We start from the raw sequence: 23,230 nt of genomic DNA on the forward strand, positions 1-23,230 counted from the left end.
TTGGGCTCAGCTGCTCTGGCTGGCTGGTCAGAGAATTACGAAGGGCAGAGAGAGTTGGACATTGTTTTCATTTTGTGTGGATGTGGTCTGCATGCGCCGCCGTCACCAAAGAAATTATGAAACATCACAACCTATTAGTGTTGGTTGTTCAGTAAAAGGCTGTGCTAAGACCAGTGAGGATGTGGTATGGTCCAACAATGGAGACAGGAATATGAACAAATTTACTTTGGCAATAATGTGGCTTTTCACATGTGGGTTTGACAATACCCCACGACAGTGGGTTTTCCCGTAAATAAGAAAAAACTGGCCACAGCTGACATTGGCTTGCTACTTCTGACACTTTCCCCAGAAAATGAAAATTGTTTGTCACTTTTTAGGCTGCTCCCAAATCTCTGTACGAAATCCGTTGTCAAAATTGGGACAGATCAAACAAAAGCCGAGATGAGTTCAGGCAGACAGCCTCCTTTGCCACAAAGCCAAATTAGAAATAAGCCTAGTCCTAAACATGAAGCCACATTGTGCATGAGAATGAGAGAGAACACACACAATGAGTTACATTTGGCCTCAGTACTGCATTAATGACGTCAGCATTAACTGACTTCACACGACTAGAATCCAAACAACAAACTTTCTCTACAGTCTAAAGGGGTTTCATCTCCAACTACAAGCATGAAAATAAGCAGCAAAAAAAGGAAAACAAATGTGAGAATAGGATGAAGGAAAGAGTCTGGTGACATGAAGCAGATCACTTTTATTACGCTGCAGGCAGACAATGTTGTTCTGTGAGGGAATCCTGCTGGAGCCCTTTGAAACAAGAGTGTCCTCCAGACAACCAATCCCGTTACACAGGAGAGGGTGCGTGTGTGTGTGCGTCATGGAGCTGCTGTTCCAAATAAGGACTTTCAAAGGCTTCAGGAGATGAGAATATCCTGAACTACTACGCTGACATATTCTATCATATTCTCGGCCTTTCCCAGTTCTCCAGAAATCACACCCGAAACACCCCCCTTCGTCTTTCTCCCAACCCGCCCTCACTACCTCCATCACCGACCATTTCTACTCCACTCCTAGCTTTCCCCTCATTGCCTTCCTGGCCAAGTCCGTGTTTATGGCCAGTGTATGGTTACAGTGTGTCGGCCGGTGAAAGAGTGCAGGCCTGCTTCTGAAGGCTTATAAGACAACACTGACTACAGGGCCTGCTACGAGAGACGGAGAGGGCAGGGAGTCTGTGTGTGGGGACTACATCACCGACAAACTGTGCTGTGTATGCTAACACGGCTCATTTAAAATGTGACAGCTACTGCAGTATGATTAATCATGGTTTAGAGTGGCTGCAGGAGAATCTTAGGATTAAAGATTTGAACGTTTTTGTAGACATTAAGGAAATTCTGTTGAAGGCAACTGGCATGGTTCAAACTGTGAGTACGGATAGACTGATAAACATTAGGAATATTCATTGTGCTCAGGTCGAGGCTCACTGAGAACTATGCTCCTGAGCAATATGTCAGATTTCTATACGTTTTTTGTAGATTGTGTGCAAATGAATCTCTAAATGCAAGCTCGGTTGAGAATCAATGACATTTTGACAACCTGTCACGTGGCACATTCAGTGCAGCGGCCCAAGCTGTCGTTGTGGTCAAAGGTTCTGCAGGGACACATTAATAAAGGACACAGATAATTGTGAACTGAGGCTCATTTTGTGTAATCATATATTATGTAACCTTGGACATTTGGCACTTTTGCTTACCAGCAAGAAGGTTCTGTGTTCCTCCCACAATCTAAATCCATCCAGCTCAGGTTAATTAGGGAGCTGTTCATAGGTGTGAACATGGTTTATTTTTCCTATGACAGACCGCATGAACCCAGCCTCTTACCAAGTGTCAGCTCAGTTGAGTGCCATCATTTTTTTTTTCCAGTTTCCTACATTAAACACCACTTATGGTATAATTTTTGCATCCTCACTTTACTCAGTGCTGTATGTCTAGAAACTTATGAAAGCTGACAAATGCCATGTCAAGAGCTCACCTGAGACATGGTACACTCTTAATCTTCATGTGAGGTTACTGCATACTAACAGCCGACTGTTTACAGAGTGTCTCTATAACCTAGGGCTGCTAGAACAGCCAAGGTTGTGGCTCAGAAGCTTGGCTGTTAAAACATGCAGCAAATCTAAGTCACACCTTTCAGTGAGCTATGCGGAGTGAGGTGAGTGAGAATGAGTACGTTCAAGCCGCAGAGAAAAAGCCGACCTGGAAAATTTTCGTGTTTCCCACAAAGCCACAGAGGCCAAAGTTGTGTTTACCTGGGTCGAACATGACAAGAGCAGAGGGGAACGAAGCCAAGACCAAATTTATGCCAATTTAATCTTGTGTATGTGTGTGTGTGTGTGTTCATGCATCATGTATAAAAAGGGCCCCGTTGAGGGGAAATGTAAGTATTTAGAGGGCTAGCAATGCAGTGAAGCTGACATTCAATTAAATAGGCGGGTCACCTGGTAACAGTTTCTGGTTAACCACCAAGCAGGCTCCAAAAAGGGAAACTGAGTGAGCTCACACCAGCTTTAGTCTAAGGATGTGCTGGGATGCAGTGAGGGGGGGCTACTGGTTTTGAATAACCTTGAACATGCAGCACTATCATTCAAGAATCTTTGTAGCGTGAATAATGAATAGCATGTTAACCTATAACCATTTGAATATGAAATATATAAAATGTATATATATCTTATCTTGGTGTTTGGACGATGGTGTTGGTGAAGAGAACTGTGCAAGATGATACTACAGAACAAAATGTTCAATTGTCATCTGATGACAATCGATGAGCCCACATCTAAATCTACATTTTATTTGCCACTAATCTATACAATCAGTGTTGTTACAGTGTTGCCAATGTCACTGACAGGGATCTCAGTTCTTAAAAGATGGTTTTCTTTCTACAGATACGGTTCTGAACTTCCTCTCAAAGTATCAGGGGTCGCCATCCTTGTTATCTCAGGTGGTGGTTAAAGTAAACATCAGATATTTACCGAGTTTGCAGAGAAAATCTCCAATGAGCCCATGTCTCAATGTTTCAATGCAAATTAGCTAAACCTATTTGATCCACCCATCCAATCATCACACCTGCAGTACAGTAATACAGACATTAACTAGTTAAACATACTGCAAAACATGATTTAAACATGATACTGATGTATTGTGTAGTGTAAGACAGATTCTATACGAACTGTTGTATATTGTACATTCAACGACTTCTCAATGACACCCCAGAGATGCCTTCATTCTGTCTTAGTATCCATAAAGGATACATTATGTCATTATTTTCTCTAACAAATTCAAAAGTATTCCACCTGCAATGTCAAATCCAGGATTATTATACGAGGCAAAAGCACACTTGACTAACCTGCCCTTCGCCAACATTGTCTGTGTCGATGATGGTGACCACACCAGGGTTGTGGGGACTGCGGCGGCTCGTGTTATGAGGTGTGCCCTCCTCATCTGGAGTGCCTGCTGGTATGGTGCCTGCCAACTGGGTGACCACTTTGCCCACCATGGTCAGGCCTGTCTTTAGAGTCTGGAAGAAAAGCAAAAACAAGATTAGATTTGTAGATAAAAATCAAATAATCACAATGTAAAAATGCTTTGTATATATAGAGCTTTTCTAGTCTTGATGACCACACAAACATTACAGTTGGCCACTCACCCATACACACACACATTCATACAGTGCATCTATTAGCAGCACTTTTCTTGAGGGGCAATTCAGGGTTCAGCGTCTTGCCGATGGACACTTTGGCAGCAGATGGGTAAGACGGGGATTGAACTGCCGACCGTCCGGTTGGAGGACGACCTCTCTACCCCCCTAGCCCCCAACGGTCTGCACATTTCTGTGTACTGTTTTTAATAATAATTCATCCAGACTAAAATTGGCTGCTGGCATGGAATATGAGCAGGACAGCTGCCAGGTACATGGGTGCATGTACAGATGCCCAATACTCTGTGTGTGTCTCTGGTGTCACTGTGTGCATGCACCATGTTCACTTGATGCCTGCTGATAACATGTAGTGCAGATGACTTGTAGCACTGTAGCCACACAAGACAACCAAGTGTGTGTGTGTGTGTGTGTGCGTGCGCATGCGGGTGCGTGCTCCTCTGTGTCCGTTTAAAGCCCAGCCAGGGTGTCTGGCTCAAACACACCTCTGTGGCTCGATCGAGGGAAATGGATAGTGCTGCTTAAGTGGAGTCTATCTCACCTACTACACTGTCTTTTGCTAATGGAGTCCAACGCGTGTGACTCTGTGTCTTTGTGTGTGTAAGCGCCAAAGGGGCCCCGGAGAGCCTAATCAGGCATTCAGACTAGGCGGCCCTGTCAATAGAGTGTGGCGCCTTGCGTTTGTTGGGTCTGAGGATCACCCACTGTCTCTCTTTGCCACTTGGCCAGGCACACTAACAGTGTCTGCTGCCTGTGTGTGTGTGTGTGTACGCCTGCATATGTGTGTGTGTGTGTACGTGTGTGTGTGTGTGAGATTCCACAGGAGCCATCAATTATTAAGGAAGGCGTTTGGCTCCTAATTGATCAACACTAATGTGTTTTCTAATCACTGCAGTTGTGGAGTTCTTAGTGGTAGTCCAAACAGGGGCTATTGATCTGCCAGTGGCGAGGGTGAGTCTGGAGGCAGATCATGTCTGAAAAACACATGAATACACACATACACATACACAACACACACAGTTATGGCCTAATGTCGCCATCTAAACAAATAACAACCTAATTTCTCAATCATACACCCAGGAGTGATAGGTAACAAGACTGATGTGATTTACGGTGAGCAAATTTGGAACGGAGAGTCCAGTTGGTCAGAGCCGTTGCACTCACTCTTTAATCCTTTTTATAAACAAAAGCCATTACAATTTAATGCACCCCCCCGCCCCCCTCTCCCAAACCCCCACCCTTTTTGTTTCCATGTCTCTGGACGTCAGCACTAAGAGCCAGCGTGTCGCGCCACAAGCCAGAAGGAGATACCTTGTCATCCATATTGAGATATATGGTCCTAAATGAGGAGCGGGCAGGCAAGCAGACTGCCTGTCTGCATATCAATACCCCCCCCCCCCCCCCCCCACCATTGTCTACTCCTTACGATGCTGCTATCTGTTTGTGTCACAGTTTTTTTTTTTTTTGTATGTACACTATCATTATCCTGCTAATGAGACTTCTCTCACACTAGCTGTTAGGACTTAGGTAAGGCCGGATACACTTGCTCTTTGTAAATCAATTAGCACCTTCTGTGGGACTGAGTGGATAATCAGACTAGAACCATATGAGGAGCCAGCTAGTTAGCATGTGTTTGCGAGTAGCTAAATCAGACCAGGAGTGAATGTCATCTGGTATCAAAGGGGGCTTTTGGCTGTTCCCCTGTGGAGATGAGTGAAACAAGACCGTTAGGGTGAAACAGATTACAGTGGTATAAAAAAAAAAACAGATGGGCAGTTAGATGAAGTGTCTCCTAAGCTCAGCACCAGTTAGGAGGGCGCGCCAGGTGGATCCAATGTCAGCACGTTTAGAGATGGTGTAGGCAGAACCTGAAATACTGTATCGTGAGCCTTTCAAAAAATTGTGGTGGCTCAAGAAAGACCTTCTCACTATAGCCAGACAATAACAACTTTTTCCAAACGTTTAGAGATAATGGCAAATACATGGGGTCAGTCCTCCTGTAGTGAGAAAGGGTGAAGGATAATTTTCAAATAAGATTTTAAAACTTGTACAAAATATGGTGTAACTTAAAGGTACGACTGGAAGTTGTTTCTTTTTCCAATTGAGGGTTGTGTAGTGGTCTTAAAATGTTTTTTCCATAATTTGTATTTCTTAATTGTTATATTTGCTACACTTCACAGGAAATAGGGTCCTCGTAACAGTAAACAAAGGTTGCACTTGATTGCTTTCACCAATAGAAAGTTTGGTCGTAACGTGTTTTTGTCCAACACTGTTGAGTTTCAGGATATTAGCTTTGAAATGCAACCGTTCAGTACACCCTATAATAAAAAAACAGAAGGAGGTGTCTTTGTGTTGTCACTTACTTTGGCAGCATTAATCACTGTCGCAGTGTAGGACTGTGCATTGTCACCACAAGCTCCTCCACGAGACTGGTGACATCTTATCAGCTGCAAAAACATGTCCAAATTAGTACCAGACATACATTACAGGTCTACAGAAGATGTCTGAAGAGAGTGTGGGGAGGAGAGAATAGGGAGTGTGACTGTGGAAAGTTTCCAGGTTCATTCTTTGGGATGAAATTTATTTATTTTCCATAAAAGTATTGCACAACCAAACCGCCAATCTACACTGATTAAATTTCTAATACAATTTATCTTGAATGATTCTGCCCCAATATTACTCTTACTATTCACAACAACTACATTTCTGGAAATCCTCAGACAGTCACACAAACAGTGGACCCATCTGTCAATTACCTGAGTGGCCCAGCACCAAAACACTATTATGCAATAAATGTATTGCAGAGTGGTTTTTGTAAATATCCAATTGAAGAGAAGAGAACAGAAAACTCCTGTGCATCTGTTGATTTTCAAAATGTTATCATCTCTAGTGGACTCTTCTAGGAATGAGTTGTTTATCCAGAGAGATTAAATAAGCAAAAAATAGATAAAAAAACATTTTTGGGATTGTAAATATGTCGCTTTTCTGATAAGACACTGCCACAATGGATGAGCTTTTATGTGTTTGTGTGTGTGTGTGTGTGGGTGCACTCTACCTTGTTCTCGGCATAGGCTAGCCAACGGCTTCCAAGAGATATTGGATTGAGGCTGGGGCCAGGGCAGGGAAAGCAACCTGAGAAGACACAAAGACAGCCATGCTAACAGGGGCACCAATTGTAATTACAATAGAAATAAACATTCCCACACATTTTTGTAAACATCCTCGACAAAGGTTTGTCTAAACAGAAAAAATAAATAAAAACAAACACATATGCAGGGATTTTCATAAGCCTCCTGCTGGAAAACTGGAGAGTGTCTGTATCCATCTTAAACAATTAATGTGTTTGTTGGGGAGTCTCTTGTTTTGGAAGAAAAATCAGAGTCTTATGAGGGTGACGTGTTTGTGCATGGTGTGCACAGTATGACCTAATGGAGACTGTGGTACCCAATAAATTGAGGATAACTCCTCTGCTGATTGACCAGCACAATAATCCCTGCGGGGACATGCACACAAACACAATCGCACACATTTACACGCAAACCGAACTGGTGGGATGTCAGCAGAAGTAAAAAATAGCAACAAATAACCCTAAGTGACAAACAAAACCCTGTGTTCACTAACAGATAAATGTCTTGGCGATTATAAGGAGGAATTTTTATTTTCCCACTCAAACAGATGTGTAAGTAAACAATGCAATACAAACAAGAACATAGAGCAATCTCTGACGAACATCAAAACTAAGTTCCAGCGTGTCCCAACACACAGGCAACAAAAGGTTTCAATAATGATCACACATGCTGTGTTTGAGACTATGAACTGTCTTCACACACACACACACACACACACACACACACACACACACACACACACACACACACACACACACACACACACACACACACACACACACACACACACACACACACACACACACACACACACACACACACACACACACACAGCTAATAGATGGAGGTGTGGGGGGGAAAGACTTGCTGACAATAATTTAGTGCTCTGGGAGCAGATGAGGTGGAGGCAGACAGTAATGTAGTGTGCTGTGCTGGAGGGCGGGGTGGGTTGGGGTGTTGTGGGGGGATATTGAGGTAAGCCACAAGGGTAGTTGGTAGCGCCAGAGAAGCCTTTTGTGCCTCTCCAAGGCCAAGGGGAGCCCAGGCGGTGAGATAACATGTGTTAGACATCCTGGGGTGGGTAGGGGGAGAGAGCGGGGGGCAGAGTGGGGAAAGGAAACACATGATGGCTGGAATCAAAGGAAGAGTAAGGGGGATCAGGCTTCAGAAGACTGAACCCTATTGCCATGACTGGTACCAAAATAAAGCCTTACACGCACCCCACGAAGCCAACAGCTTTTCTCACCAAATCAATCCTTACTCTCTGCCATCGTGCTCTCGACGATCAACACGAAACACATGACGTGGCCAGACGGAGTGAGACAGGCTCTCACTGTCAAAGGAAAATATGCAGTGAATAAGAAATGACAAAAACAGACTTGGGTGGAGAGAAGTGCACAAGATGTGTGCAGCAGGAGTTGTTCACGACACAGTTGAGAGTGCGTGAGCATAACGGATCTGTGAGCATGGAATCAGCCTTGCAGTTGATCTGCAGGACCAAAGGTTGAGCTCACTGAACAGACTGTCTGGATGTGGAACCTTTTTTTTGCTCAGGTAGTTTTCAGGTTCTTCTTTTTATGATTTAACTCAAGAAAATAATATAATTTAAATAGCTGAGGAGCTTTGAGGTATAAAATCATCCAGCTCCAAATGTAAGGCCAGGGTAAGATTATTACCCAAAACCCTAGAGCCAGATATGGCACAAAGGTTTCCTCAGAAGAGAACACCATACACCCAAGTTTTAACAGTGTTGGGAAAGCAGGAAGCTGTGTTGGGAAAGGGAGTTTGGCTGCTCTTATTTGGGGGATGATGTTCAATAACTATGACCTGTAGCTCTAACATTTTCTGCAACAGCCATGCAGTCTTATGAATGCAAATGTACGTCTTATTGATCGACTGACTGACTATGTGCACACTTATATATTTTCATTTAAAAACTGTGTTTCAAATCGAAAGTGGCCTCTATATAGAGAAGTATTTTAGAACTGTATCAGGAAGTGTCTCCCTCCATACTAGCAAACCTATATTGAACTTGACTGCTGCATAGCATGTACTGTAAGATGACTCAACCAGTACACGCCCTGTGTTGAAAATAATGTCTATTTTCTGTTTTGCCAAAAAAACTACAGAGCTAATAGTTGTGTTGCTGCAAGACTGCATCATTCACTTTTCTTTGAAGCCCATAGGTGAGAAAGTGGTATGTATGCAGGGTGGTATAACTAAATATGGTGAAAAGTGACAGCAGTGGCAATAATTAGTTGGCTTCAAAGACGAAAAACACAGTAATTATTATTAATATTACATGAAACTAATACTTAACCAGCTACCACAGACATCCTTTTAGTGTACCACAATAGATAGGTACCGAACCATGATTATTGGGTGTTGTTCCCTCAGCTTAGCTGGACAGGACCATGGAAGCAAGATGAACAGAAAAAGAAGGTTGGTGGTGGTGACTGAGCCCCGGCTCATCAGCCCACACCAGTTGAATACAACGTGAGAGCATAAACATGGGATGAGCCATGCGTGCTCCAAAAACATGACATCTCCACCACCACATCCATGGAGAAGAGGACATACGACAGCAGAACATCTGGTCCAAAACAGAGCGCTGCGCACATCACAGAACCCTTTGTTTACTGCTTTTAGGGCCCAAACAGACTGAACAGCATTATGAAAAGGAGGCCCCAGTATTCTGAAACGATTAATAACTATTGAGCATGTTTGGTTTCCTGTGGCCCAGACACTGATATGGAAGGGAGGCAGACAAAGAGGAGACACATTAAAGCCAGCCTGTAAGGTCAGTTTACTCCAGTCAATGACTTAAGTGGACAGCAATGGCCTTGTAATACAGTCTGGCCTTTCTTCCGCTGCATCCTTCAGCAGACATGGCAGGTACAGCCAGGAGAATGCAAGAGCTGTGTTGTAAACAGTTTTCCTGTGTTGAGCTTCAAATGGAGGGCTTCACATCCTACACTGATAAAAGCATTGCAGTCCTGACACACAGCTAGAGAGCACCGCACTGCAGCAGCCTCAGAGATTGGCTGTATTACATCCAATGATCTGCTTTGTGTTAGTTTGGCTTGTGTGATGCCAACGTGACAGAGTCACTGATCATGTTTGGCAATGTTAGTGTTAACTTACGTAACAGGCACCATTTTATTGCACTACTGCATTAGTTCAGGACGCTAGAGTTTTTTCCCAACAGTTCACAAATTCATGTTTCCATTGACAATAAACGATTAACATTTCATATGTGACGACAATCTGATCCAAACAACGACTGATCTTCTTATTTAGCAAACAAACTGTCCTCCTTTTGTTGCCAGGGAAGAAGTGACAGATGGGACAATATAACAAGGCTTAAATACCCTTATAAGAAGCTGCACAAAAAGAGGTGTCATACTGCACTATAAATTATTTTACAAATACACAGGGGTGTGCTGAAAAACTTTCTGTATAGCAGGTATGAAATAGTATGAAACAGTATGAAACAAATCCTTACTTGTGACAAAGAACTTCTTGGTGAAGGTGCAGCTGTCGAATGCAGCAATCTTCTCTTGCAGGCTCACCACAAGAATACTGGGGGAAGGAGCAAACAGCCAATTTGATACAACAATGCAAATTTTATTAGCAAAGTATCATTTGAGGTATTTTTTATATAAATGCATTTTTCCAACGGTACATACTGTTTGTTGCAGTGAAGATCGTAGATCGGGGTCTTGAATTGAATTGATTTGACCATTTCCCCTGTCCGTAGAGAATACAGGTCGACACAACAGTAGGGGGGGCTTGTCCTGAAAACAGAAAACAATGACTGTTGTGAGTTTTAACTGTGGATAAATCTGCAGGGCACGATACAGACGTTTATTTCACTAAACAGACTTTGATCACACACATAACTAACATATGTAACCAGCAGAGATAGCTTATACAATTTAAATATGAATGTCCACACATAAAAATTGTGTCATCAATTTTAATTAATATTGTTTTTTCTCTACCCCTTTCTCTGCTTTTTTAAAGGGTTTTAACAGTCCTTTTTTTTATTCAAAATGCATCCATCACCACTATAGGACTCTATACACACCAGCTGTGTGACATTTCCCAAAGTACAACTCAGAAAAAAATTATGTATGTATGACACTTTTAATAATTACATTCTAAGACCTCTGTCCTTGAGGATGGCTGATTTTAGTAGTCAGCTTGTTGTTCTTTCTTCAGTAAATTATTTTTGTAATTCTAATTACAGTGTATCATACTAAACACCCACACACACATCTTGTGTGGATTTGTTGAGAGAGAAAATGAAAACACTGGCCACTAAACTACACATCAAGCTACATTTTGCTGTAACCATCTCTGTGCTGTTTCCCCCAGTAGCTCCCTGGAGAACTCATACAGTGTGTGTTTCTCACCGGGAGGAAAATGTAGGGCAAAAGGGGAAATGCTTTGTCATGCAACACATTTGCTAGAAGCCTTTCTATCAACACGGCAAAGAAGAGGGCTACATGAGGCCGGCAGCGGCTGGTGGCAGAGGGAAATTTAAACATAAATCTTAATCAACCAAGCTCCCCCTCTACCATTACCACCCGTCCCCTGTGCCCCTTTCCTCTGTCTGCAAGGAAAGCCTCTCCTGGTCTTCTAGCTCTCTTTCATTCTTGGTGAGGGCTGTGGTGCCGCTTTGGCTGAGGATGCAGGGGTGAACTGTGGTGTTAGTTTTATTTCTTGAGCCACAGGACTAAGTGCTTTCAACAGTCTATTTAGTCTGCCTGTGCATACAGAGTGCAGTTATATGCTTCATCAGTCTTTGCATGGACAAACAGGAAGCACTGGCCGGTTCTTCACATTACAACTAAGGTCAAAGTATGTGAAGTTTACCTGATATTATTATATAACTAATAATTATATAATAACTATAATAATAATGCGCCACTGTAAAAGAACAAACAAACCAATGCTTGCATTGGTTAAATGGAGGCCATGATGGTTAGGTTAGGAGGTTAGGCTGATTTGACAACTTGATCAATGACGGAACCCCCTTCCTGCCGACTAGAGCCAGTGCAAGACACCATTAGGAAATAACAAGTTTAAACAGTGGACAGCTATTGCCAAGTCCCAGAGGGAAATCTGGACATTATTCAAATGACGAGCCCATAATGGGAAGACTTTCATCCATTACACGATACAGATGACCTCAGCCATGTTGAATATTCCTGCAGGACACCCTGTTCCACTGACCAACTGCTGCCTCAAGGTCTGTCTGACTTCAAAACCATTACTGTTCCTCCTTTTCTTCTTTATGGTGGAAAAAGATCTGCTTCTCCCATTCTACGCTCTGACACGTGCACACACTTTGTGAGGTAGCATTTGCAAACAGTGGAGAAAATTACCCATAGTATAGCTAATACTTTAAACGGCCACATAATAATGAAAATGGAAGCGCTTACAGATAAGGAAAGTGGAAAAGGTGTGATGCCTAAGAACACTGCTGTTTTACCTGCCTCAGTGTGTGATAGCCAGCAAGGGCTTTTAATATGGTGCAGGACCTAGTTCACATGAAAACTAAAATGTCAAAAGAAAATGTATACAACCATGCTAGCAACTCTCTGAGTTCATAGAGTATTTAGCCCCATCATGCTTACATATCCACAATGGCTTACATCATTAACACCCTAATGTTTACCAAATATAATGTGCACCATGTTTTGTCTGGACATTAGTTTAGCATGTTAGCATGCAAACACTTGCTTTTAACACTAAAATCAAAGCACAGCTGGGACTGATAATGTGATGTTGCTAGAAGAAATTGGCAATAAAGAGTCATTAAGACTCCTCCAGTGGGGACATGAAATGTTTCCAATCGTTTTTTATGTATGTCGTTCTTGACTTAAGTCATGGACAAACTTACCCACGGTATAGTCCTTTAAAAATGTATATAAATGAAATTATATGATTCTAAGTATTTGTTTTAGGTCTAACACTTAGGATAGCTTCTCTCACTGTATGGGGAAAGATGGACATTATATGAACAAATATAGGAAATGTCTGCAAAACAGATACAAATGCATACTTTATAACCTGAAAAAAACTGTACATTAGCTCCCTCGCTCTCCTCAGAAGTTATCAATCACTCTGTAGGAACGTCATTGAAAAGGCCTGACGTCGAATCCATATAACTGCAGCTCCACAAAACAGAAGGTCAAAGCAAGCCTTTAGGCTCCACCCCCCATAATGGTCAAATGGAACCCTTTCTGTAAACTGTGTGCACAGCTGTCAAAGAATCTGCTTCTCTGAGCCGATGCAGGGCCATGGTTCCAAGCAGCAGCTGACACCACAGACACGAACCGGACTCCATCAGCCAGTGATAAAGCCATCATCCAGCATTGCTTACACACACACACACACACACACACACACACACACACACACACACACACACACACACACACACACACACACACACACACACACACACACACACACACACACACACACACACACACACACACACACACACACACACACACACACACACACACACACACACACACACACACACACGTTAGTTGACATCAGAGGCAAAAGATTTACATCAGAGGCAAAAAATTGATTGTTCTTATACAGACAAAGGCATCCTGAGTTGCAAGATGAAATAACTGCTACAAAACTATCCAACAAACATCTTTTAATTGATAAATGAGCTAAACCCATTTGGAGAGAGAGAGAGAGAGAGAGAGAGAGAGAGAGAGAGAGAGAGAGAGAGAGAGAGAGAGAGAGAGAGAGAGAGAGAGAGAGAGAGAGAAGAAAGAAGAGAGAGAGAGAGAGAGAGAGAGAGAGAGAGAGAGAGAGAGAGAAAGAGAGAGAAATAAACTGCCTGGATGTTTGCACAAGTGTGTTCCTGCCTCCAGTCGAATTGAATATTTACTGAAGTAGATAGAGGAGGTGCCACAGAAAAACGATTTGAACAATCCCTGATTCATTTTTCCACCCTGATGGTTAACGTCTCTGTCAACATTTCAAAGGGCCAGACGCTGCAAGCACGCTTACCATTACCATTCAAGAGCACAGGAATTAAGATTAATACAAAGATTTCACCCAACGATAATTTACTTTCAGGCGGCTACATCATCGATTTCAGCATTATCAGAGTCCAATCAATCCAATTCAAGTCTCCATCCCGAAAAATGGGCCTCTAGAAATTGATTCAAAGGGACAATGATAACCCATTATTACAGAATAAAAATGGCACAGCGTTCAATTGTTTTGCTTTTGCAGTATTTTAACAAATGACCTAGTTCTAATGGAGGCAATGCGGGGTCAGATGTAATACGATTTCCTAATGCCGGGGACATTGGGGCGTAGGTTGAAAGCAAGGCTAAATCACAATTATCATTATGGATTATGGCGGGATGTCAGTCCTTGCACATGTTAAGGTGACGCTGAGCACCATTCCCCAGCTCAGTAACAGGCCTATTATGATGGCCCTATTAGATCAATGTGTCAATTACTATTACTCAAACTGGCCCTTGGGTCTGAAAGGATATAAAACGAAGGAGATGGAGGAAAGAAGGCTTGGCTCATTTACTTCCTCTGATAGGACAAGAAGCCACTCCACAAATTACGAGGTAAAGGAACGGAGATCCAGATACCAAACACACAAAATGCAGGAGGATAGTAAAACATTATCTTTTTTGTTAGCAATAAAATCTTGGTCAAATTGTCTTATTTCCTATATTTTTTTTCTCATTTCAGACTTTATTTTATTAAGGCTAAGTTTTGATATGACTTCTTTGAGTAATGACAAATTCTAAAAGAATTTGAGAAGTTTAGCCTCATTTGTTTGCCAGACATCCAAGGCCTTTTTCATATATGGCAAGAATGTGCATCTCTACATGAATTCCCAGTGTCTACATGTGATCAGATCTCACTCCTACTCTATTTTGTATTAAATGTGTTAAATTCCATTTGCAAAGATCAAATTAATTGTATTAATTGTTTTTAACGGTCGAGAGGAAGCAATGAACTCCCCTGCCTAGCCTGCCAGAAATTGAAAGAAAAGAGGAGATAAAAACAGCACAGCTTGTGTCTATTCCTTGACCAGAGATGCCACTGTAGCTCTATTGTCTATTCTAAATGATGACAAGAATCACTTAGCAGCAAATGTTAAAAAGTTGTCCCGATCTGCATGCCGAAGGCTGCTTGGGCATACTGAACCCCAAACTGCTGACCATAGATGCACTGTATGAATATGTGTGTGAATTGGTAAATGGCAATAAACTGTAATGTTGAGTGCTTTGACTGGTCATCAGGACTAGAAAAGCGCTATATAAAGACAAACCATTTACAATAAAAAATATGATAATGTTGATAAAAGTCAGAAGATCTAAAAAAGTAAAAATTGTAAAAAAAATAAGAACAAAGTATTTGGAACCTTGACCTTTGGTATAGGTTAGATTGACACTGATATCCACAGATTGCAAGCAAACTGAGTCATATTGGTACAGTTTGAACTTTTAAAAGAAAGGAAGATCACCCACAGTGCAAATAGTTGAAAATTAGATTTCTTTTTGTTTTAAATCCCATGTTGCTCCACTGTAAAGCAACCTGAAGGCACACATGTTGGATCAATCTATCATTGGAATGGCCTTACATCAAACCCTGGCTGTTATTGTCTCGTCCAACTGCTCTACCACTGTGCTGCACCGGACCAGCTTTGAAAAACCTCCTAAAAACAATATGTTTAAATTAACTTTAGCGTCCATGTGTGACACTTCATTTCAGATATGTCCCTGTTTACAGTCGTCGTTACGGCCCTGATTGAGCCATTATCATCAATCTATTGTGTGTTCCTCGTCGTTGATGAAACATGTTGACATCTGTTATTTTAATTTACACTTCAATGCTGTGCCTATTTCATGAGCATTTTCCCTCTGGCTGAGAGACTTGGCTCACATATGTTTTATGAACGCGAGCTGAACCAGGAGATCAAAACCACAAGATTTCATGTGGCTGTAGAAAGCATAGATGGGAATTAAAAAGCAGGCAAATAAATTCATTTACAAGGAAGGGACGTCACCACATTTCCGACTGCTACAAAGTTTTATACGCTCTCCAAATACGAACAACAATTACATGCTGTGGGAATACTAAACAAATAAAACCTCCTTTTGGGAAATCTAGGCTGGCTATGCTACAAGAGAAAACTCGTATCCCTCAACTGGAGTCTGTTGAACTTCTGAGGAATAGTATTTCAACTGGTAAAGGACTTTAAATACAACATCTAGAATATTAAGATTTACATTTACAATATTAAATAGTTCATGCCAACATTCAACAAGTTAAGTTCTTCTCTGAACTTTATTATCGGCGGGACCAATAAGTCTCTCATAATACTCAGAAACTTTACACATGGACTGTGGCTCGGTCCCCAGCGCCTTGACCTCGGTTCAATTCCCTTCTCCTCCGGTCTGCATTCTGAAGTGTCGTTGAGCAAGATGCTGAGCCCGAAAATTGCCCCAGTCCTCCTTGAATACATGTGTATAAATGGTGGGTCATAGAAAATGAAAGCATGTGCTGATAGGTGAATGCAACTCGTTCTGTGAAGTGCTTTGAGTTATCAATAACACTGGAAAACCTCTTTACAAATACAGTCCATTCACCATTACCATTGGCACTGCCGACAGTAACACATTATTATCAGTTTACCACGGAACCAGGAGCCCACATTTACATGTGCCCTAAGTATTTGGTTATCTGTTTGCCCTCTATTGTTACTATCAAACGTCACCTCAAGGTCCATTTAGTAGCTTTAGTTGCGGGCAATCATTGTCACGTTCCATTTACCAGAACATGCAGTTTGCCAGCTTTTCATAGAATTGCAGATTCTGTTCAAGTCTAAATGGGAAATCCTATGTGCATTGACAATTCCGTGACAACTGAAAAAGAAACATTGCATTGCATCATTCTTTCCTTTCTCCCTCCCGTTTTTTTGTTTTGTTTTTCACTCCCACTTCACTCTCTTCTCATTCTCAGCTCAAAAAGCACCGCCATGCAAACACCGGCCACATCAGAGGCTGCTAGGGGCCTAAAGGGAGCCACAGTCATTCCTGCAGGCTGCAGGCATTAGTAGGAAAGTAATTAGGGTAAAAAGTTCAACCACAGCTCCAGGTCTGTGGGGCCGCCTGAAATACATTTACTTCACTGTTAAAAACTGTGCACAGAGTCAAATGGCCTGCGTTTTGGTAACATTGTGTATTTTTTTCAGTGTGGGGATGTGAGAGCATGCACAGACCTACTCATTCTTAGTGTTTCTGTACTAAAACATTTTATAATCGCTAAAAGTGCAGTAAAACAGCAAAGAAAACCATTAACTTTGCAGGAAGACGGATTTTATTAAAATGAGAACTGCCCAATAACAAATGGTGTTACAATGAAAAACATTCAATGTTCAGTGGCTTCAATAAAGATTCAGACATTTACACTTTTGAAAGCTTTATTATGTTGTAAATTTAATTTTAAGATCTGGTGGTCAGATTTGGTGAGTGGGGGGGCCACTGAAGTTTGTGTGCAAACAACCAGTATGAGGCAACTTTTTCTTTGTGTTTGCTTAGTTAAACTCAGAAACTTAGTTTTACGTGTTCTTCTCCACATGGATGAGTGGCTGTGACACATTGACAAATACCAGACAATAACTAATGGTGCCTCTGTACATTTTCAGATTCAAACAGAGTTTCACCAAAGCTTCACGATGATCCAATTTTTATCCACTTCTCATGATGCGGCGGCACAGTGGTACAGTGGTTAGCACAACATTTTGAATCCCAGTTCGGCTAGGGCTTTTTCATAGAGAGGTTTGCTTGTTCACAGTATGTCTTCCTGAGTTTTATCTGAGTACTCATCTGAGTACTAACTGATAAGTGGTAAAAAGCATGGATGGGTGGAAGTACATGTTTTAACCATGGAACAATTCAATGTAAAGTCATTGAATCAAATTCTGTGAGAGACACTGCCACTGTATTTGCTGACCATGACTTCAGCGTATCCCCTCCTCCCTTGACAGCAGTAAAGTGGGTATTAATATTCATTACCCAAACTATAGCTTGCATTAGATCCAATTTTAGCCATTCTAGCTTTGTATGCCAGATTTCTGTCTAAACTAAGTGAAAGCACTTGACAGAGGACACATCTGGTCAGGGAGGAGTTCTTTCTTTCGCTTTGAAAAGTCAAAGCTTAGTCTAGAGACATGACAAGTTAACTTTGCCTTTCATATGCATGTGCAGCAGGAGATGAGCAAGGAGACAGCTTCACGCCAGGATGCACCATGTGTGTTCAATGCAACAAATGACTTAATGATTATTTCATCAGGTCCTGATGAATCTGGCACGAAAAAACTCACTTTCCAGTCTTTACAAAAACCTCCCTTCATGCTGGAGGTTCAAGACACACAATAACCTCTCATTATATCCTCCACTAAAAATTGAGCATCACTGCAATTTGTGAACAACTGAAACTTTACACCACTTATTTATGTTATAACTTTACATCTCTTTCTTAATAACTCTTATAACAAGCAGCCTGACAGAGTTTAAATATGATTGTTACATAACTGTTCCTGGTCTTTCTCTCATCTACCTGCCCCTCACTTCCCCCCTCTCTCCCCCATCTTTTTCAGCCACCTCTCCTCACTCCCCACATTGAGTCCTGTTCTGATAAAGCTTAATTCCAGTTAAGAGGGAGTTTTTTTTATCTCCAAGGTCACCAAAGGTTTTGCTTATTGTGGGGGAACAGTTTTTTTTTGGCATTTATATTTAACGTCTTGACTATGTCCAGTGGCCTGAAATAATGTATGTTCTGATTTGGTGCTATACAAATAAAATCTAATTGAGTCCATTTTGTTATTCCTTATCCTGTTCTAGCTCAGAGAATAGGCAGGGAACAAGGCAGACCCTAAGTGAGATCAAAGACTATATAAATTGTGTATCAGATTTATTCTATTATTTAGAATTGTGCTAAAAGTTGAATCTAAAAATAACTTCACACATGCACTACAACCCTAAGATGTATAACTTTCCAATCACCACCTCTCACCTTCAGACAAAATTTAATATTTCCAGTAGGTGTGAACATGTTTCACACCTACTGTGTGCTGCAAGTGTGAAAAAGGCCTCTGTCCAGAGTAGATGTGTAAAAATAGATAAAGTTATGCTCCACCCTTAATTAAATCCTCATTGTGTTTGCTGTTTCGTCTAATGCATAGCAAAGTCTTCCAGCAGCCATGATTCACTAAGTCTCAGTCAGTGAGTGAAGGGTGGTGGATAATACATGTTTTCACTCACGACCCTAACCCTTCTGACTGAAGTTCAAAGCACAGTCAAACATGTTCCATGGGACTTGTCTACACTGCTCATTTGATTTTAAGAAAGAGAAAAATTGTCTTAACAAATTGAAATATGAAATGAAACATTGAAATATTCCTGAGGAGATAAAATTTAGATAACAACATCATCTAAAGTGTCTTTTAAGTTCATTATACTAAAATGGATGTTTATGTCAAACCCAAAACAGCTGCTTTTTTCAGTTATGCCACAAGGTTACAGGAACCAAGCGTTTTGCAGAGGGAGCATGTGCTTTATTTTGAATCACCCAGTAGTTATAACTGCACTAAAGTTTCACAGCCAAACTAACTCAGAGGATGATGCTAGGCAGATAATGTTGACCCTGCTTGCCATCTTAATTTACCATGGCAACACACACACACACACACACACACACACACACACACACACACACACACACACACACACACACACACACACACACACACACACACACACACACACACACACACACACACACACACACACACACACACACACACACACACACACACACACACACACACACACACACTACAGCTGAAGGAATGCCATTAGTTTTGTAAATAGTTGGTCATCAAACAAAGTAATGGAAAAATTCAAATTGAGGAGATCATCAGATAATTTGAGGGGCACAAGAACGTCTGCATCATTTCATGGCAGCAGGATTCTGGGGAACATGAAGGCCTGCATCGAGGTCATAGAAATCAGTCCATCAGTCGTTGACATATTTCTGTTTGGTCCAAAGAGGTGGACTACAGACAGACGGACATAGCTGTTTATAAAGGGCCAACTCTAGATTGGCTACAAAATCTCTGTCTTTTATTAAGCTCACCCTCAAATCAATGTCTGCCTCAACAGCTCTGTACAAATTAGGAAACTACAAGTTGAAATGTGAGCCACTCTGAAAAAATACACTATAATGACACTAAAAAAGGGTTATTAGTGTTAATTAACCAAAGCACTGCTTTAATATCTTTCATCTGAAATCCAAGAAAAGTAAGTTAGTGGAGCTTTAAACGTGGTTAAATGGAAAGGGAAAGGGAAAGTCTAAACTCTACTCACAAAAAATATTAATTACAGACGGCAGGTTAAAGGAATGGGGATGTGGTTAAGGTTTGAAAAGTCATTACTAATCCTTCAGCCTGTCGGATGTGTTTATGTGCACCACTTCCAGTACTACTGAGTTTAATCTGGCTTCCTATTTGAAGGGAGAAAACAGGCAAGGCAGAACACATTTTCGACGGACATAAAACAGACATGCAAGTCAAAATAAACGATTTGGAATCAAGCCTGAGCCGCGTAGCCCTGCCTGTGCGCTGAACAAGTGTATATACACGTGTGTGTGTGTGTGTGTGTGTGTGTGGGGCAATGAAAAAGGGGAAGTGGGAGACCAGATTACAGCCACTCTCATTTCCAGCATTACAAAAAGGGTCCAGGTAGAATTTCTGCTATTTGTTTTGCAGTGGAGAACATGACATTCCTGCTCAAAAATGTACAAAGAAATTTGGTAAGTCTGTGGATTATGAAGTCCCTGTCGGAACAATGAGGGAATGATGTTCAAAACAACTCAATGCCTTTTATCAACAAACCCTGATGGCAATAGAAGAACAACTGAATGGAGTCATGATAGCTGCATGACTCACTGATGGGAGCATCTGCCCTAAGCAGAGGCTTGGACAGCAGGAGTACGTGTGTGCGTGTGTCCATGGGTGGTCATAATGTGACAGTGAAGAACACCATAACCTCATGTTGGATAAAAAGCATCACTTCTCTAAATCCCCTTAATCTGGTGGGTCGTTTTATACAAATGCTTGATGATTTCCATTTCATACACTTTAGAAGACGGATACATCCGGTCTGCAGAGAAAAACCTGTTATGAAAATGCACTGACACACAAGGGCTTAATGCCACAATGGGCTTTTGCTATCAAATGTGTGTGTCTGCGCGGGCTAAGTGGAATATACCGCTCGCAACCGTGTAATTAACAACCTGCATTATTTCAATGCAATAGGTTTAAATGTTGTAAATGGCCACATTTAAGCTCTTTTTCCAAATAAAAATCATTTTTCAAGCGAACTAGGTTTAGGAAAGAAATGCATTTTGTAGAGTTAAAGAAATAGTTGCTGGGGGACAAAAAAAGAACATTTATCATGAATTAATCACAGGACTTCCATTGAATTTGACCAAACAGGCTTTTGTGTCATGTTTTCGATGAGGACTGTGGTTATTTCTCTGCCCCAAAATGACTGTTTTTAACATTTTTATTGACATTATAAGTATTATAACATTACATTACATATAACATTACATTTTTAGTATGAGAATATTACTATATGGACTTTGTTATTAGACATTTTTTGGAGCATCTCTCTAAATAATACAATGGAAAACAAAAGTCACTGTGCCCATGGTTGTCAATATTAAGCTCAGCTTAGAAAGCCTTATAGGAAAGCACGCTTCATCACGGTGAACCTAGGCAAAATAAAAATGGATAAATTACGAATCATATTGAACTGCTCCTTTAGTGTGGATCCCCAGTGGAAAAAAATGTAACAGTAAAAATGATTTTCATACTAATCATAGAAAGAAAGATAAGCTCAAGTAAGATGAGTTTTTGCAACCCCACTGGGAAGACATTAAACTGTTATAAAATCTGAGCAGTTTTTTAAAATCCTGTTTAATTAAATGCAACAGAATTCAATGTTATTTTTAATATGTAACTAAAGCTGATAACTGAAAAGTCATGATAGTTTAGGAAATTTGATCCACAGTTTATATACCCGGTTGGTCTGCAATCTCAGGGTTAATATGGGGCTTTAACTCAATCATAATTGAATTACACATGTAATTGCAAAACATTTAAAAAGGTGTAACCTCAAATGTTCATAAAACATGCAGGTTGTGCCAATTTAAAGTAGAATATAACTTTAAATAACTTGATTCTTTGATTTGCATATGTTTTAGTGTTAATGAAATAAAAAATGTGTTCTGTTACATTAGCACAGTAATGAGACCAGGTTGCACCTGCGTTGGACACAGAGCGGCGGGGGTATCCAGCTCCCATCATTCGGTTTCATGTTATAAGAATGTCTGTATAATGGTTTCTGTCCCAGATTCAGAATATAACCACACCTAGTGTAAAGCGTCCAGAACAGTAGGGTACTAGATAGGCAGCCGAGCAAAGGAAAAAAAAAACGATATAAAACAAAAGGAGCCTTGCTCGTCTGGCTGAGGCAGGATACAAGTGTTTTCAAGTGACATATTCTCTGCAGGCGAGACGTCAAATTGCTTCAAAATGTGATCCCTGACCAATAGTCCACAACAAGCGCTGCAGATATTACAACACTGACTTCATATCTTCATGATGTTGGAATAGTTTCATAAATCCATACTTTAAGTCAGTGAAAGAGAGAATCACTTGAGGATTACATGCATGGTAAGAGAATGTAGTTAAACAACACGAGTTGTGGCTACCTTTTGGATATTAGGATTTCTGCAAAAACAGTATGAGACAGGAATGATAGTGGACATGTATGGATTAACCAAAAAATAGAGGAGGGGGAAAAAACTAAACAAAAAAAAACAAAAAATGTATACATGGCCTCAAGAGTGACCATGATCCATGATATACGAATATCCATGTGTATTAGTCAAAGCCTCAAAATAGTAATCCACCCAGTGAAAGAGGAATATATTGGTTAAAAGAAGAAAGGACCACATCCTCTCAGCATCTGGAGCTGTTGTGGGGGTAGAGGGAATGGGGGGGGGTTGGAGGTTGGAAATGTCACCGACAGTTCCCAAACTCCAGAGAACAAAGCACACTTATTCATCACTGAACTTTTGCCCATGAAGTGTTTGCACTCAGACTCAGACAAACTGTTAAGTTGTGTCCGTCTTGACCGTGAAATTTAGTTTCACCAAGAGAGCAGCCTCAAATCTCACAGAATTTCAATGCCGATGGACGTAATTAAACTGGAGGAAAATAATAACAACACACGCAGAGGAAGGAAACACAA

At 41.1% G+C, this 23,230-nt stretch overlaps 1 protein-coding gene across 3 annotated transcripts in view; it reads right to left on the reverse strand.

Annotated features, from left to right (window-relative positions):
• The window catches only part of bcas3 (BCAS3 microtubule associated cell migration factor), a 293,175-nt gene that overhangs the window by 249,934 nt on the left and 20,011 nt on the right, over positions 1–23,230 (reverse strand). For all 3 annotated transcript variants that reach the window (XM_062386288.1, XM_062386287.1, XM_062386289.1), the window contains exons 8-12: positions 10,523–10,630; positions 10,339–10,415; positions 6,761–6,837; positions 6,069–6,152; positions 3,397–3,567 (exon numbers count right to left, since the gene is read on the reverse strand). In XM_062386288.1, coding sequence (XP_062242272.1) covers positions 3,397–3,567; positions 6,069–6,152; positions 6,761–6,837; positions 10,339–10,415; positions 10,523–10,630 — 517 coding nt within the window. The remainder of the gene's footprint in view (positions 1–3,396; positions 3,568–6,068; positions 6,153–6,760; positions 6,838–10,338; positions 10,416–10,522; positions 10,631–23,230) is intronic.

Source organism: Platichthys flesus, chromosome 4 (assembly GCF_949316205.1).
Source record: "Platichthys flesus chromosome 4, fPlaFle2.1, whole genome shotgun sequence".
NCBI lineage: Eukaryota > Metazoa > Chordata > Actinopteri > Pleuronectiformes > Pleuronectidae > Platichthys > Platichthys flesus.